This window comes from Pyxicephalus adspersus, chromosome 8, assembly GCF_032062135.1.
Source record: "Pyxicephalus adspersus chromosome 8, UCB_Pads_2.0, whole genome shotgun sequence".
NCBI lineage: Eukaryota > Metazoa > Chordata > Amphibia > Anura > Pyxicephalidae > Pyxicephalus > Pyxicephalus adspersus.
In genome coordinates, this window is record NC_092865.1 from 56251850 (window position 1) to 56270872 (window position 19023).

At 39.4% G+C, this 19023-nt stretch overlaps 1 protein-coding gene across 1 annotated transcript in view; it reads left to right on the top strand.

The window, feature by feature from the left end:
• Window positions 1–19023, top strand: part of TAFA4 (TAFA chemokine like family member 4) — a 119012-nt gene that overhangs the window by 84461 nt on the left and 15528 nt on the right. Inside the window, exon 4 of the mRNA XM_072420785.1 lies at window positions 17296–17451. Within this exon, the coding sequence (XP_072276886.1) occupies window positions 17296–17451 (156 nt within the window). The remainder of the gene's footprint in view (window positions 1–17295; window positions 17452–19023) is intronic.

The window sequence follows — 19023 nt, forward strand, 5'->3', positions numbered from 1 at the left end:
CCACGTCCTTATTGTCCACTAAGTTTTAGATTTCTGACATTCACAAAGGAAAGCCCTGCCTAGCAGTGGTGAAGGGGGTCTGGTTCTCCTCTTTTGCAGCTTTACTTTCATTTAAGGTCTCCTCTCTATCCCTAGCCTGTTATTAGAAATGTGAACGAGAAGCAACAGGGTGGTGCACCAGCTCCTTCCTTCTATTTGTATGCTTCATGTTCTGCGTAGGGTCCTTGTCTTGCTCCCCTAACCCCCTTTCTGTCCTGTGTTGTGCAGAGGATGTATGAGACCAGGGACTCCCCTAGGGTACAAGGCGTACTTTTGTACTGGGTTATGATCAAAAGAGCTTGACTTTTGCAATGATGGAACCGTTAGACATTGGGAAGGGCGCCCAGTGTGTTTCTGATGGTAATTACCTGTAATTACCCAAATTTGATGTAGTATCTGCACACCACAACAAATTTAAGTAATTACACAACTTGCAAAACAATCGAACAATGTAATATGGAATACAGTGCTGGATGTGTTTGTGCCTTTCTTATTTGCTTGGAGTTCAGTTTTTAGTGTTTCAACTATGGGAATGCAGCAGCCATATTCATATGTCACACTAGAGACTCTGGTGTAATGGTAATTAGCCCAATGACTACAAGTCATGTAAGTCCTTTTCTAACCATAATTATGTCATACATTTACGCTGCTGAATTTGTCAAAAGGTATGATGCCCAATCACATTTGTCCTATAGCACTGTTATTTATCCCCTGAAAAATCAGTGAGGCAACATTACGCATTATTAGGATTTAAAACAAGAAGTTAATATTACTGAGCATATGTACAGTTGTTTGAATGGAAATGCTAATGTTAGCAAAGTTTCCCAAAATCACCTTGTATGGGCAGCATGGTGGCTCAGGGCAGGGGTGTAGTGGGGTGGGCACGTGTTTTTACAAAGAATTCTTTGGTGGTCCACGGCTCAGGTGCACTGGCCAGAGCCGCAAACCACATCTCCCATATTGGATTGTAGGTTCAGGGCAGTGAGCGTGTTGTCTCCAAATGCAACCCCCCCACTCTCCCATTGCAGGCTCAGACCTGGTACCATGACGTCACTCTGGGGCAGGTGTCTTCCCCCTTGAGTGACAGAGGCAGGGGTGTAGGGGGGTGGGCACCTACCATGCCCCTACTTTTTTCTTATGACTACACCCCTGCTCAGAGGCTAGCACTAGGTTAACTCAGCACTGGGTCCCAGGTTCGAATCTCGGCCAGGACACTATCTGCATGGAGTTTGCAGGTTCTCCCATCTTGTTTGGCTGGGCCAGGATGACGTACCTCTTGGAGTTCATTCATTCCAAGCACGTGCAGGGGAAGCCGGTATTTCTGGGTATCCTGTCAACCAAAGCTTAGCTGTGCAGGAAGGTAGGAGGAATTATTGCAGAAAGGGACCTTGCCTGTCCCTTTCTGCAATCATGCCCTGCCTTATCATGGATTTGTAAAGGTGGAACTTTTCACTGCTTTGTTCACTGCTAAGTTCATTGTTCCCAGGCTTTAAATGAACATGAGTCAGATACTAAAACTTTTTCAAGTAATGTGGCTCTCTGAAATACAGGCAAAACTACAAAACCAACACCGACAGTCGTATAGGTGGAAGAGAAAGGTATTTTGATTATGCTGAATGTACTGCTGAACACTTATTCCAAGATAGAATGTTCCTGCAAATCTCTATAATATGCCGTATGGTAGAAATCTTTTACACTCTACTAACCTTCGAGTATAATTTGGAGTGCACTTATTTGTACCCCGCTACACATCTTCAACCTTCCTTTCTCCGACTATATTGCTGCGTTAGGCAAATGTTCGGCACAACTCACCCCGGATAAAATCAAAGGTGACAAGTGCTTTGAAACAGTATTAATTTCACCACCTCATCCGGAGAAGTCATTTTCTTGTTATAAATGGAAAATATAATGTTTTGTGTTCCAAACTGTGGAAAAATAATGTGATGTTCTCCAGTCGGAGGAAATGTTAAAGGACGATCAGTGTATCTGACATTTTATCATTTTTGTTCTGCTTTTCTTTTGCTCATTCTTAGTGCCTTTTTATACCTGAACATCAAACAAAATGCACATACTAGGGAGTTTAGGAAAATTGCTTTCGCTCAAGGAAAATGCTGTGTTTACCAGAATATAAGATCTTTGGCATAGGGAAAAGATTTCGGTCAAACATAAATTTGCAGTATATTTTAGGGATTTGATTTCAATTCAAACTTGCAACCCAATTGCTTATAAATAAGAGCAAAACATTTGAGAACGTGGTCTAAAAATTTGATCCATTTGTTTCAAAATATTACTTGACATCTGAAAATATGGAAGGATAGCTTATAATTTTGAATCCTGGCCCCATTTTTATAAACGATGGGGGTCAACATTGGGGTTCTATATGAGCATGGCAGGGTCTAATTTTTTTTATATGACGGAGATATATGTTCATTTGGAGAGGTTGTACTTTTAAATGAGTGAGTGATATTGAGAATTTTTTTTTTTCGAAATTTGGTAGCCATACGACTCAACTTTTATTTGCAAAGACCCTGAACATAATATGGTCATCAAACATGGTGAGGGGTAGGGGTTTCCTTTTTCTGCAGGCAGTTTTACTTACAAAATGAAAGTGAAACTTTTGGCAAAAAAAAAAAAGACCTACCTTTATAGGTGTAAAGCCCTCGATCCTTCCACAAATTGAGATCACTAAATCCTGGGCCATCCCATCTTCCTTCTTCTTTTTGGTGGGGACTAGACAACGGGTACAGCCATCTGCTTCTAGCTTCTTTTTATGTCACCCAATCTCACATTATGCAGATACAAGATTGGGTGACGTGCCTCCTTGAACATAATAATCTCACTGCACATGCATGAAATTGGCATTCTTTTTTTTACATTCCAGTAAAGCCCCTTCTTTGCATGCAAGATCTAGGGCATGCACAGAAGGAGCAGCCCCCAGCCCTCTGGGATACATATGTAACCCAGAAGGCTGCGGGTTTCCCATTTAGTCCTAACTGCCTTGGTGGTAAAGACAGAATGGGAAAGGTCCTCCCCGAAATTTGTTTTTAACAAGAACACATTTTTTTATTATATAAAAGGGTTAGCCACCCTTTTTTATAATGTAAAAATGTGGTAATAGATTTACTTTAAAGCATAGTTAGGGAAACATGATGTAAAATGATTGGTAAAATTTTAGTTTAAGTGGAGCAAAACCCTGGGATGACCTAACCTTTGTTTTTGAGTTTATTCAGTCAATGCAAGCACAGGGAAACACAGGATTGCTGTATACCCTTACAACTAAAGCTGAGTTATAAGCTATCATTTTAGGAAAAACTGTTTTAAAAATACTTGGAATTACAGTAAAGCGGACTAAACCCTGGGGATACTTACCTTTTCCCGTTCCATCGTGGGTGCTGCCATCTTCTCCTTTTTTCTTTTCTGCATTCTGATCTTTGGCCATCTTGATTGGCCAGGCAGGGATGGCGTAACGCCCATGCAGGTGCACAGGAGTTAATTCAGTCCGGCACCCGCAAGGGAAGCCGAGATTGTAGGGTATCCTTGGAAATCATAGCATCTGCAGCAAATTTTGACAGATTGGCGGTGATCATACAAGTACTGCACTTGTTGCAAAAGTGGTCTCAGCTGTCCCTTTCTGCAATAAGGACCTATCTGATGCCAAATTTTGAAGTTGAACTTTAGTTGCATGATAAAGCTAATAGGAGACTTTAGTGATTGGATTTTTAGTAGTTTATAAACTGAATCAAGCAAGAAGATTAGTTTGAAATGTATTTTACCATTGCCATTTCGGTTTCCTCCAGATCCGCTCTATATGGACACACATATGCCAGGTTTCTAGGGTAACACGTAATTATGTTGATTGGCCTAATTAGAATCATAACACCAAAGCTACTTATATGTAAATGATTTGCAGGACTGCATGGAGTGTTGCGGTAGTAAATTCCGCTTTCCCTGTTTGACTTCCCCATAATGCACTGATTTGTGAAGTGTTTAACTCCCTAATAGCTTCATCGAGTGTAGCGAGCGCTAGGAAACGCTAAATCTTCAGCCTAACGCCTGCTTAGAAAAATGAAAAATAATCAGACAGCCAAGTCAATGTCGAGTTCAAGTTCAACGAAGGCATCTCCTGGATACATTTCAACCACATCCACTTCCAGGTGTTACATATTTATGATCACCTCGGGCCATCTGCTGATCTCTTATGGATCTGAGATATGGAGGAGAGAAAAATCATCTTAAAGAGATGCTCATTTATTGCGATGAAGCATGCTCGCTCCTTTTTAGACCTTGTCATATCGCCAGATACAATGTAGCTCATCATATCAACAATGCAATAGGTGTTGACTTTTATTAGATTTTCATTTTATAAAGATAACCGTAAAAATGGTTAGGGGATATTGTTGTCAACATTCTGCAACAAGTTCTGTACTTATATAATGATACCCCACCTCACCGCCTGGATTTACTTCAGCAAATAGAAACCATTCCGCTGACAGCTACCGCTGTGATGAATATATCATGTACCCCAAAAATGACTGACTGCCTGAAAATACCGAATACGTGGGTTTTTCCTTCAATGTATTTTTTTATTGTGATATCTCATTTAGATTGGATTTTTAATATTGATGATGGTGAACCATGCTTGTGCAATTGGAGAACATTGCCACTCCAAAACACATGAAAGACTTTCATAGCAAGATCACCAGATATTTCTTTAAGTAGAGCCACAGGTTGAAACAAATATAACAACATTACCATTATGAAGATTATATATGTTAGTGACAGGGTTCTGGGCCCTTTTTTAAGCAGACACTGGGGAAAGGACAAATTAGGCAATTTCCCGGGGCCCCAGTTCCTAGGATAGGAGCTGGAATGGTATGTATTTGGGTGGGTCAGGGGGTATTTGTTACATGATACACAATGCTTTAGCAAATAAATGTCATCAGTTTGGAGTTTAGAACAACTTGTACATTGACTTTTATGCTGACATAGAAGACAAATGAATACAGCTCTGTAATTAATAATTCATCATTAAATGTATATTTGTATATCAAGCAGTGTGAGTACCTAAATTTGACCTAGTATCAGCCCATTGCAGTTCCTGTGTAGCAGGGATGGAGTCTGAGAAGAAAAAGCAATACAAAGTCAATGAGACCAGTTCATGAAAAATAAGGATAATCTGATTGCTGTGTTGCTTCTCCATTAACTGTCCAGTCACAGTCTAGGATGGATCTAGAACATCCTGAATTTAGAGGAAGAAGGCTGTATGGGCTGATCTTCAAAAACAGAACCTTAAGTAGCTAATGGGGAAATCTTTGTACTGAAGCTGGATATTGCAGCACATGAGGTTATTTTATCATTAATTTACTATTTGTTTTAAGCTGGAGTTCTGCTTTAATGACTTTTTTCTCTATTAGCCCCACTGTAATGGCTTTCACATGACTATTATAATGCCCTTGGATCAAGACTGTCCAATTCTAACTTATATTATATCTTACTGGCTGCAGATAATGGCACCTGTAGGGTTAACAATGTAATCGCCTGAACCGTCCTGCAAATAGATTTGTCCAAAACAGGATGAGATTGCCACGGTGCCGATGAGTACTTAAATGGTGTGCAGGGCTGAACAGCAGTAATTCCACGAGACAGTGGAGAACAGCGCCAGGAGCGAAACTGATGTTCACTGAGTGTCATAAACCAATAAAATAATGTTCCACAATGTTTCAAGTGTGTGCTCAGCGATGAATGGCATCCTCATAATGGTTCTTCTAAGTGCCACATTGAACCACGGCAGGGGAAAATAAATATGGCTCTACATTTCCCCTAGTGCAAATTGAACAAACGCTGCTAATTCCCTCTAAATTACATATGTTATGAATTTATTGTAGATTTTAAAACACTGTTTGGACATATTGCCATCATAAATCTCAACCAACAGAACTCTTTTGCTGTATTCCAATGCTGACTACAATACTGTCGGGATGACAATTAGATGGACACCTCTTCCTTACAAATACTGAATTACAATTACCAGCAAACCTGGAACTAATTTCCCTAAAACTTGCTGTTAGTTGGCAAATGTTTTTAATCCTTGACCAGATCCGTTCCATGTTTACTTGATCACCCAGGTTCACCCATGATAGTCTATCATCTCCAGGCTTGGAAAGCTTTAATAAATCAGGCTCATTATCTGATAGTGACTACAATTTTCAGTTTTAACACACATTTTGCACAAATAGTCCCTTGTTATTCGCCACATAGAATTTTTTAAACCATCACTTAAGTTCATGTACACAGGAAGGGGCTGCAAATAGGCTTTGCAACATCAGCAGTGTTTAGAAAGTCTGAAATTGTTTTGGTATTTATGAATAGATGACAATCCTTTATTACAAACAAGGTAAATGTAATTAAGCATTGATTTACATTTAAAGTGGAACATCAAGCAAACGGCTACTGTAGATACCTACATGGTAATAGTTATATCTGACAAAGGAATTGCAATACTTTTGATTTGCACATCATAAAACCAAGCAGGTGACCCCTCTCATTTCCATTTCAGCTTTGCAACGTCCATTCGCATCTAGCTGCTCACTGGGCTATGAATCGCCAATTGAACAATGCTTGTCCGGTGAATAACAATAGGGGTGATGATGTTACCCTTTCTCCATGTGTAATTGTTTGAGTTTCTAAACTGAGCAGTGCTGGGATGAGGACACATGCTACCCCACATACCCAGAATCACGGGGTATTTACTAATGGCTCTAGCAGCTCAATGGAAAGAATGGCATAAGCCTTTCCTTTGTCCCATTCAGGGTTCAACGCCTAAAAAAAGGAGGAGATCCTCTCCTGCATTTACCTTATGGGATTGCTCACTCCATAAAGCATTTGACAACAGGTGCTTTAGCAACCTTATTTGAAATGTGGTCGTAAATGCATTGCACTTCGTTTTGGAAGGATCTTATTTAATTTACTTGAACCATATAAATAATTGTCATTGATGGCATGATTTTAAAAGTTACCTTTTATTTTGATTGTGTTGCAAAATGAAGGTTAAGATGGCCAAAGTGAGCCAAACAGAGTATGATAGTGGGCATGGCCAAAGGCAGAAGCAGCATAGCCAAAATCTAACCATTGGACGCTCCCAATAATGGGCATTATTGACATTGCATTTGAGTCCGAAATGGCTGGATGTAGACCATGGATAGAGTGGTTCAAAAATCTTCTAGGTGTAGCATTTCTCAAGCAGTCATAATCCAGTTTGATTTTTTATCCAGCCCCTATTCACCAACCAAAGGCCTCAGGAGGCATTTTTAGCTCTGGAGATTAAAGGTCCCCCTGACTAAGCTATTGTTCCCTTTCTGCTGAGGCAGATTGACTAATTTCTTCTCTGCTTCAGCTCACACCATTCCCCTCACCTTCCTTTAATCTTAAATGTATTCTCTTCGTCTTCTCATTTGCAGCAACGCGCTCCTGTCACTGTGTTTTGATTTATCGACCACTCACGTTTAATGCTTTATTCCACCATGAAGTCTCTGCACTCTCTTCTGATCCCGGGTCACCTCCAGTACTTATTCCAAGAGAGACTGATTTCCATATGGATGCGACCTATGACTCTAAGCAAAGAATACAGTGTATTACATGACTCCCTTCTGCCGAGCTGGCTCTCTTGTTCCAACGAGCAGTGAAGGTCACAGATCTATTTTATTTTGCTCTTTGAAATCCTTGTTGAAAAGGCATGGAGGCTTCTTTGTCACCTACATGGAATTTTTAACAAACAGTAGGTAGATGGTTTACTTTTTAATTAGGTGGATTTGTTCACTCATTTATATATTCTACTTTTAAGGTTTGGTTCACCATGTAGTTCTGAAATCACGTGGCTGGTGAATATTTAAGGCACAATTACCTTATAGCTAATCCAGGACAAGTGATTGAAGACTTTTATCAATTTGAGGTTTTACAGATTTCATGGAAACACAAAGGGCTGCTAAGCAACTAGTGGTAGGGATGTGTATACTGTACTGGCACTTCTGGAAAAGTGCCCGGGCAGCAGGGGTAAAGGCGGTGGCACCAGACCTAAGATATATAAATTGTGATAACTTTTTTCATAGTTTGTTCTTCACTTTTGTCCACCTCTGGACATTTGTGGCCAGTTTAACATAAAAACAGTGGAAGTACAGGTGTAGGGAGAGCAAGAACATTCAAAAGGCTCTTTGTACAGTGAATAGGTGCTTGGTGGTGTGTATGGGTACAAATTAGTTCCTTAAAAAAAACAGACCCAGTAATCCCTGTGATAGCACATTCCATAGCATCATGTCTAAGTATGGCTCTTAATGAAGGAATCAACATGGCCAAAGTCAAGGTGGCCAGTGCCCATAGTTTAATGTTTGCAAGCAGGTGTTGGGTGGGTTTGTCCCCTAAAACACTGACTGAATGACGCCTATGGACCAATCCCTAAATGCCTGATTTGGAGATGCATACCCCAGTGATTGCTGTAAATTTAAAGTCATTTACATACCTACCTGAAGACATGTCATCAAGGGTCCTTAGTCAGGAAAACAATGACGTGGATGGAATTCCCTGCAGGAACTAAAGGAAGACAAACTGTGGTGGTCTGAAAGAAGACTTGAGAGTATGTATTCACATAAAAGACAGGGGTCGAAAGGTGTGCATGGGTGTGAATGAGATGGTGGTGGGGGTTCAGGTCTGGACCTTTAAAGAGAACCTCTGCTTTATTTTTCCTACCCTATTTATTACACTAATTTCTGTTTGCTCTTGCACCACCTGTTCACCTACCAAAATAAATTGGAAAACCTTCTGGTAGCTCCAGGTCACTCACTCAGATCTCACACTGGACTCTCTGTATCATTGCTCAGGCCAATCTTAACAGTATGGTGGGAGTTCACCTTAATATTAAAAATACCCTGCCTTACACTATATATACCTCATAAATCTCAGATTACTATGTCCCCTTCTTTGAAACCACAGCCTTCTCTAGTGTGGGTTGCTTTTTAGATCTTTTTGTGATTCAGCTAGCGGGTAGCTTTTTACGTGTACATTTCCTTCTGCCAGGGACTGTAATGGAAGAGCCATCTCCATTTCATTTCTATAGTCTTTAGCCACTAGATGTATGGTGGAGATTGCACATCTATAGACGTGAAGTTAGATGTGAATTGGTGAAGTATAACCAACAAGCAAAGCCACAAACATGATTACCTTCAGTATATTTATAACTAACAACTATACATAGAATACATTTTTTACTTTATATACACAATTAAAACATACTAGCCATAATATTTGAATTTGGCTGATCATTTTTACATGTAAATCTGAATACATTAGGAAATGTTATAGTTGGCCTTTAAGTCAATTTTTTTTGCCTCCTGTTGGGAGCGATGCTCTGCTCAGAGCACAGAGATAGTGATAATTCCAGCAAGCTCGCCTGTAACTCACCCACATCATGCTTGGCTGGCTTCTACTTAATTCTGTCAAGCGTGATGTCAGAATACCCAGCCACGCTTATGAATCTCTGCAGCAACAGAATTTCTTGTGCAGCTGCAAATAAAGGCAGTTTAGTCTCTAGCAGTGAGCAGAGAAATGAGGAGTCAGGCAATATGTCAGGAGATTTGATTTGCTGTGTGTGTCTATTTAAAAATACATTAAGGGAGAACTCTTATGTGAACCATTTGTATCCAGCATGGTCATCTAACTTAAATATAGTACATTCAAAAATTCTGGTCAGTGGTTTAGGGATTCCTCCTAGACCCCCATGTTCGTTGATCCTGCCTATGAGTTTAACCAAGGGCACCCGTCATAAGATAAGTAGGGGTTTCCAGGAAGAACTCCACAAGAGCAGCTCCATATTTCTGTAAACAACAGGTTCAACTGATCGTAATAGCAAAATAGCTCAAACTTCATGCATAGTATTCCAACATAATGGTTACAGAGCAACAGATTCAATTGTTCCTCTGCACCGGTGCCCATATGCAACAGCTCCCATAGTTCTGCACCTTCTACTCAATACACCCCACACTTTTAGGCAACGGGAATGTTACCGCCACATGGCTCCTATTTAGTGGGCACAAAACTGCCCCAAGTATAGCAGGTTCCTACCTATATCCAACCACTTCCTAAAGATAAAACCCTGAATGACATAGGCACAAAGCTTTTACTTATATCTTATGTCAAAGATGCATGCCAACGTCTTAAGATACAGAGGTCTATGAATTAAGAATATCTTCCTAAAACAGGGTGCCTATGCAGAAGGGTATAATACATAAACATGGACAGGGAAATACATAGGCAAAAGCGTTTTAATGTGGTACCCAGCCAGAAAGTACTGCAGCCTTAAAATATGTTTCTTATGCCATAACTACATTGGCTGACATTGTTGGGACTGTCAAATAACATCCTAGACCATAGGAACACTGCAGAAGACAGTAATACCCAACACCCTGCCCATGGGTTTGCCACTCTTCCATGCCGTGAGTACTAAACTGAGAGAGGTTGGGTGCAGTGGACATTCCTGCTCCATTCTTTGTAAATTTTAATTTGATCACTTTTATGAAAGTTAGGCAAATGCCATGTGGTAAACATTAGTGTGGATGTATTTATATTACAGATAAACAGTTGAAGAAAAAGGCTTTAGTTCAAATCATACAGCAACCTCTAAAAACAGAAACAATGATAATATTTTCACCTTCTCCTTAAACATAAAGAATTTTGCCAAAATTTTCATTATTTACCTTAATTTGAGTTCACTGTAATCTCCAGTGTCCAGACACCACCTCACATGGTCACTAGGAGCATATTCCATTAGGAAGTTTTATATACCTTCCTCTGTGTTTGCTTCTTGTATCACATATATCAAATATTCATGATAGGTCTAAATATATTTGGTGACTGTGAGCAATGCTCTGCTATTACCTATTTCATACATCAGAGTACTTGCAGTGGGGGTGTTTGGGATTTCCCTTCTTGAATCACAACCCAGTGTTCTCAGATCACCAGCTAATTGACAATCAGAGTTTGGGGACTGGTGTGTTACTGAGCGCCTTCAGAAAAAAATATTAAATTCTTAGCGGTAGACTTTGTTTTGTGTAAGTGTTTCAATTTTTAATTTTCTGTTTTGACTGGTTATGTCTTTAAATATCAGATCAAAATTTATTCACACATTATTGTATTTTTTTTTTTTTTGCTCTCACTACTTAGCCCCGCTTTGTTTCTTTATTCAACTCCATAGCGTGTTTTTTTTTTTTTTCTCTCTCAAAATAATTTATTTTCTTTCATTGGCGAAGACCAGGTCTGCACTGATAATAATTCCCGCTGTTATTACAATGGGGAGCTCGTAGATAAAGTTTCCGCTGCACTGCCTAATGTAACATAATTCTGCATTCTCATAACAAGAGCTGATTGTCTGTATATTGAGCTGGATATTGGATACATTTTTGCGAAATGACTTGGAGACAATGTAAAAGGTGATTTTCTGCTCATCTTAGTTCTCATTAAACATTTTTTTATAACAGGGAGAGACACAATAAAAAATAAAATGGAAATGGCATATTTTATTTACGCATGAGGAGACAGAAGCCGAAAATGGTTATCGGCACTGTAATATATAGTATGAAGTGGAACTCTAGACAAAATTATTTTTTCTTTCATTTGACTTGCTTTGAATACATTGTGAAAGGGGTACATTCTTTATGATATAAGTAAAACATGACAGTTATTGTAAGCCAATTAAATGGTAAAATCATGTTCAAATGGCTGAAAGAAAGGAGTCGTATCCTTGAGATATGAGCTAATGTCCTAGATCCCCTTCTCCAAATATACCTTTTAGGAATGTACTAGAGGTAAGGAGCAGTAATTACTGTACTACTCAACTATAACCTGATACTAATATAAGCTGATGTACACAAAGGAAAACTACACAATAACCTGATTTATTAAAGCTCTCCACGACTGGGGAGGGTACACCTGGGTGATCCAGCAAACCTGGAATGGACAAGGATTGAAAACATTTTCTAGCAAATAGCAAATTACTTTTAAAAAATCTATTGCAAGTTTACTGGGTCACCCAGGTTCACTGATGAAATCGTATCCCCTCCAGCCTTGCAGAGCTTGCAGAGCAAATAATGCTTGCAGAGCAAATAATGTGAATAAATACATCTATTGTTTTTTAAATAATTTGATTAAAATAAAAGAAAATTAAATCACATAGGGTGACAGACTTTATATTTTTTCCCTTTATTTTTTACAGGTTAAAATATTTTGTGCTGATTGAGTTGGTTATAATGAGTCAGTTGCTCTTAAATTATGTTTTCTGCATTATAGTTGGTCACCAGCAGGTGACATTCTGTCCTCATGTGTAACTAACTAATGTCCTGTGCCTATGGCAGCAAGAGTTTGTTAAACACTTTACATGGAAACACAGCACCATCTAATGGTAAGATCTCATTATAAACCAAGAATGTTTTTTAATGGCATTCTCAAAAAAAATCTTGGTTTATACTCGTGTATGCACAATTATGAGCAGCCAAAACATTACAACAACCTACCTAATATTGTGTAGATGCCTCTTGTGCTGCAAAACAGCTCAGAGACGTTGAGGCATAGGCTCCACAAGGCTCTAAAAGTTGGTATCTGAAACCAAGATGTTGGCAGCAGATTCCATCAGTCACACTGCTTCCACCCGTTTTGGTCCTGTATTATATATCATATATATTTATTAAATAAACAACACCCATTGAACTGGCCATACACTTGATTTAAAGGAAAATGTGGTTTATTAGACCAAGCCACATGATCTTCTTTTGTGTATTGAGGCACAATGGGAACACAAATATATGCCCATTATTGCACAATCATGCAATGTGTGAATAGGCCCTTAGGGTTCTAAATTATATGGACATTTAGCAATGTGATTTACAGCCAGTGCAGTTCTTCCTTAAACATAACAGCTGAATTTCTAGGTTTTGTATGTGAAATTGTCACTTTTGGGAAATTTGCTTGTCTGTAAAACTGCTACTATTCCATCTGTTACCCTGGTATAATACCAAGACGGAATTTACCTTCAGCTGTAATACGCTTTTTACCTCTTGTGCTTGAGTGAGACACAATTGACGATGGCAGCAATTGTGTGATGTGGCAATCTAAAAAAGATATTGCAGTTCTGTAAATGGAATGAGCTCCCTCCCCACGGACCGGCAAGGCAGGAATACATGCTCTGCACATTCAGTGGATTTCAAAAGTCATATTGTCTGAAAGGGGTGCAAGTCACATAAATCACACCTTAGATGGTTTACAGCATGCATTGAAGAAACCCTCTCGCATTGACTCCACAGGTGACAACAGCAGAGGCACACAAAGACACAATAATGGCAATTGTGCTTGTGCTGTAGGTGACAGAATACTGCATTCTTAAGCCAAGGATGGTTTTGTGCTCAAGGTCATCGAGGTTGTGGGTTTGCAATGTCAAGGTCACCCTTTGTGCGGATGAATAGGACGAGCTTTTCAAGCCACTATCATACTACCATTACTGAAAATTTATTTTAAGAATGCCCAGGAACACATTCTAGGAAATCTTTATTTTTCCATTTACACAGAGCCTTGAAAATTTTGTTCAAAATACTTTTTGAAAATAAACGTGAAAGTAAATGAGTCAATTAAGAACGTTGGGAAACAAAAAGAGTGGAAGAGGTCAGGGGATACTGCACATTCAGGTTTGCTTTATTTATAGTTTCCATTAGAAAAAAGAAAAGTAGGTGTTGCCATGGCTGACTTATTTTGTAAGGAGAACTTGTGCTTTACCTATACAGGCAAAACAACAGGTTCACCCCCCCACACACTCAGCTTATGCCCACCCTGGATGAGCTTGGAGTCACCCAAACTGTAGCTTAGAGAAATCTAAGGACTCTCTCCGCAAGGCAGCTTTTTGCTTGGTGATGGGTTAGGGATTGTCAATGTGATGAAGAAAATGTGACTTTTATGCAAGTCACATGTTTGGCTCATTGTCAAGTTAGCGCAAATTGCATGACATTTGCATGTGATTTACATAAAAAGTTGAATTTTCTGCATCTCATTGCCAGCATTCTAACATGGAGTCATATGTTCTCCCCCATACCTGGGTGTCCTGGTTATTTCTTTTTTTCCCAACAGCTCCAGAGCAGTAAAGGAATAGTGATTAAATGCTGTTGTATGAAGAGAATTAAAGCAAAACTGTGCAAGGCAAAGATTTGCCTTGAACCCTAACACCGAGGTCATTTGTTTTTCAAAGAGTCCAATTGACTTAAACAATAAAACGTGGCTAATGTGGCAGTACTTAACTTTATTATGGCTTTGTTACCAGCATTCATTCCTGTTTGCTATAGAATATCATCAGATTGTTGAGCTACTACTTAACAAGGGGCGCAGGGGGAGCTGAGCTGCTGAGTCCCCACTGGGAGGGCAGAGCAGGTGGAGGTGAGCTACTTAGTAACTGCTGAGAGGGGGAGAGCTGGGCTGCTCAGTCGTTGCTGGGAGGGGAGAGTAGATGGAGGTTACCTGCAAAGTAACTGGTAAAGGGGGTTGGGAGCTGAGCTGCTAAGTCAATGCTGGGAGGGGAGGGCATATGGGTGTGAGCTCCTAAGTAACTGCTGAGAGAAAGGGTCTGAGCAACTGAACTGCTGAGTGATTTCTAGAAAGAGAGAGACGTTTCCCAACTGTTAGAGTGGGTAATGAGCTGGTAGATTACAGCTGGCAGAGGAGAGTTGAGCTACTGCAGCATTGCTGGGAGGGTTGAGCTGAGCTGCAGAGTTTCTAATTGGATGGGACAGCAGGGGGATCTGAGCTACTGAGAAGAACTTAAGCAACTTTAGAATTTGAGAATACTATAAATTACAGCAGAATTAGGGCTTCCGAAAGTTTGTTGTAAAGAATATTTAACTATTTCAATGTCTCTAACCTTCCCACAGTTATATTTATTAACCTGCCAGACCTTTTAAAGAGAAATGCTCTCAGCATAGATCTATCTAAAACATTTTCCAATATGTGCAACTCAATGAGTATTGAAAATGAACAATTCAGTTCTTTTTCTGCTTCTTCATTCTGCGATTTCAGACGCTTGTGCTTGTTGACCCTCTTTTCTCTTATTGAGCTATTACAAGAAAGGCGAGTAAACAGGATAAACAAGGGCCTTGCAAGTGTCAATGATAAACTGTGAAAGCAGCAGGAAACTAGCAGTCTTCCAAAAGACTTATTTGGCAAAGATAAGACATTAGCAGCTAGAAATGAGTTAAGGTGAAGAAAAAGCGAATGCTAGAATTTTATTGTTGTTTACCAAGAATCTTGAGAATTACAGTGTGATTCCAAGTGACATGACACTACAATCACACTTCACTTAATTTAGTTTAGAAATGGCTTGTGCGTTCACTCTGTTTACCTAGGACTTTATCTAAAAGTAATATCCGCTTATGAAGATGGAGGGGTAATCCTCGCAAAGTCTGATCCTAGTCCATTGGCACATTTACGCAGAGGAGCTCACCATTTAATTTACCTAACATAGTCCCAGCAAGCTGCTACTGAATGCACTGAATTTCTGCAAACACCATTCTTTGCTAATAAAAGGAATTGCATTCTGCACAGTGGCTACACAATCAGATGGGGGCTTGTATTTAAAACTAAAGCTGATTTAAAACGAGACTAGTGGGAGAGATTAGTTGTTAAAAACCAAACAGTTGCCAATAGGCAGCCAGGGACATTTGCAAGAGGTAACCACAGGATTTTTTTCAGGAATTAGCAAACACTTGTGGTCACTGGGGACTTTTTAAATTGTATATGGAATTATGTGATCCATGTAATATACTGGAGTGGTTAACAACCCTTGGAGACTGCATGTAACATCTGAGAAACTGCACGGCAACACTACCACAAGCAAATAAAAATAGTAGAAATAAAAACCCATTCATTTCATTGTTAATAATTTTTATGGGGCAGCTAAATGCAGGTAAAATGAACCTGTCATCAGAATGTCATTGTTATGTAATTCCTGCTTGATTGTACATTTTTTAGTGGAACTAAGGGTAACTTTACCTTTTACATATTGAAAAAGTTTAATTTTTCTTTTAAATTTCCCTGCTCTTCTGTTTACCCCAGTGGTGGTAAAGAATGAATAGGAAACCCTCAGCCTACTGGGATTCTAACACCACATATCTCAGGAGGCAGCAAGTTGCTCTATCTGTGCGTGCTGAGATCGGGCATTACATTGGGAATTGTGGGCATCATCAGGGGCTTTCTTGAAATGAAAAAAAAAAGTTCAGAGTGGGATGGTTGATCATTTTTTTACATTTGGAGGAAGACACATCACCCAATCTTGCACATTTACAGTGCCTGATCAGACAACATGATCAAGAACATGGAAGAAAGAAGATTGTGGCGTGGGACACAACAGTGAGCCCCAGGAAAAAAAGACAGAAACAAGATACTTGACCTTTTCAAGTCAACTCTTTGGACATTTCGAAATAAAAGTCTTTTCCTTTCCCCTCCCCAAGTTTATAACAGTACTCATGCTCTACAGACTCCAAACAATACTCTCGGCCACTTCTATTCTGAGATAACCACATTCACACATCATCAATCCACCTTGAGTTTAGAAGAATGAGGCAGAAAAGAGTGTGCATGTCTTCACATATTTGCTCCTCTCTGCATCATTAGGGCCTTCCATCCAAAAGAGAAAAAAGTTGTCCGGTGAGTATGCTAAATACGACGCTAAAAATGGTATCTATATTAAAACCTGCCATTGGTGTGGGGTGGTCTTTCCAACCTGGAGTTGGGTTTTTAAGAGATCCGTGATCAAGCAATTGATTTCAACAAAAATGCCTTTCTCTTAAGGTAACATGTTCATCTGATTCAAGATAGTTGTCTGTTAAAGCCTCCCTTGTGCAGACATCCAAATACTCTGGGAGCTGTTGGGTACCAACATCTTGAATGAGATATCAGAAGCTCCAATAGACTTGGTTCCATCACTGAAGTGTCACTGTACTACCCTTGATTCTTCCCTGGCAGTTACTTAAAAGCACCATGACATGTAAGGAGGGAGGTGGGACACCCCTGAATTATTTCAAAGTTATGTTGCAAGCTAATATATTCCATTTAAAAAAAAAAAAAAATGAAATTAGCATTAAAGTATGATATATAAAATGTGTGTGTAGATGTCCTAATTTTAAAAGAATTACATCGAGCCTCCATTGCCAATCGCTCACCAGAGACATTTGTCCATTTCAGGTCATCATCAGGTCAAGCAAGGCACGTGTGAGGTGGTCGCAGTTCATAGATGTTGCAATAAAAATCGTATCGAGGAGAGATCGCAGACTGTAAAATGTTCGTGTTTTCCAGGACAGGTAGCTGGGACTACCAGGGCGCAGCCATCTTGTGTGGAAGGTAAGCGATGTTTTTTTTGGGGCTAAAGTGATTCACATTTCAATTGATCCAAAATTGGTATGTATAGGCTGTAGTCTTTTTGCGTGTCATATGTGTATGAAGACAAACCAGTTCAAAATAGTTCATGCCATTGCCTGCAACTCTAAACTTGAAAAACTGGGGTACATCTAATTTGTAATAGGGCCCTTATCACATATATTTCCAGCTTTTGTTGAATTCCAAGCCTGGTAGGTTTGGTGCACTTCAATCTTCACCAGTCTGATATCTTTGCAATCCCTAAGCTTCTCTGGCTGGGAGTTTTGTGTGTTCTTCCAATGCTCCTCCTATTCACCATTATAAAAAGGAAAAATTTAACAGAGAACCACCCATGGTTAGCATTGAGATAAAGGAAAACATGGAATGATCTTACCAACAGAGTAACCAAAAAATAGGAAAAACTGCCTTTTAGTTTAACCATTTATCATAAACTCTTATTTACCTGATTCATGATATGATAAAAGACGTCCAACTAGGCAATTCGGAAACAACAGCTTTCACTGCAATATATTATTTGTTATACGGTTTCATCAATAATGATTTACCAATTTGCTTTTGTTGTCTGGATAAGATATTAGGTGGCCAGACATTATTGGACTTCTTTTCTGCTGGGGTCCCAAGCAGTTGCATAGTCTATTACGGATATAATTATGCCCTTGGTATCCAGATCACAATTCTCTATCCTTTGCCAGCTGGGAACTCCTGTTCACATCTCTGACACCCAGCCAGACATGAATTCCAGTGAGGAGATCCTTCTGCCAGACAGAGTAGCCAGCTGTCCAAAAATGCACACAGTCCGTAAAAATGGAGGCTAATTAAGATTTCCTGTAAGCCTGTAAAAAAAAAAAGAAATACGCAGAGGAAAGTAAAGTGATTTGTTTTTACTGCATTTGAGAGTCAGCCAGTTACTGTGTTCTTATTACTTGCAAGGTGTAGATTTTGGTATTTAATATATAACCCCCAGGCTGACATGGAAAACACAAATTAATGCAATTCTGTAATCAGTAATACATTATTACATTTACCGGAAAGCAATGTAACTACCCTTATTTTACTTGGTATCAGCCTCCTATATTTCTGTATAGCAGAGCTCAATTTATGGCAAGGAGAAGCAGCAAACTTGTAAAATGGACTAACTTTAAAAGCAAAAAACTTCAAGCAGGTGGATTTTCTTTTAGAAGGCACAGGCTATGTCCCGTCTGCAGTAACACAAACTTATCTGCCTGCATGTACATGGGTGTACAATACCTGGCAAACCAATCAAGGTGTCCCAAGGAATTAGGAAGAGGATCAGGTGAAGATGTCTGCACCAGCAATTGATTAAGGAGAGATAAGTATAGTTCTTCTAAAGTCACCAGTGAACTTCTTCATGCTGAGGATTCACTGTCTGCAGTACACAATGTTTTTGGAAATTAAAAAAAAAAGAAATAATGGTATTGAAACTGTAAGACTTAAAGTCTAAATAGCTAAACCTGCTATATTCACCTATCCATGTTCCATCGAAGGTCGTTGCAACTGTCTTCTCTGAGTTCCTTG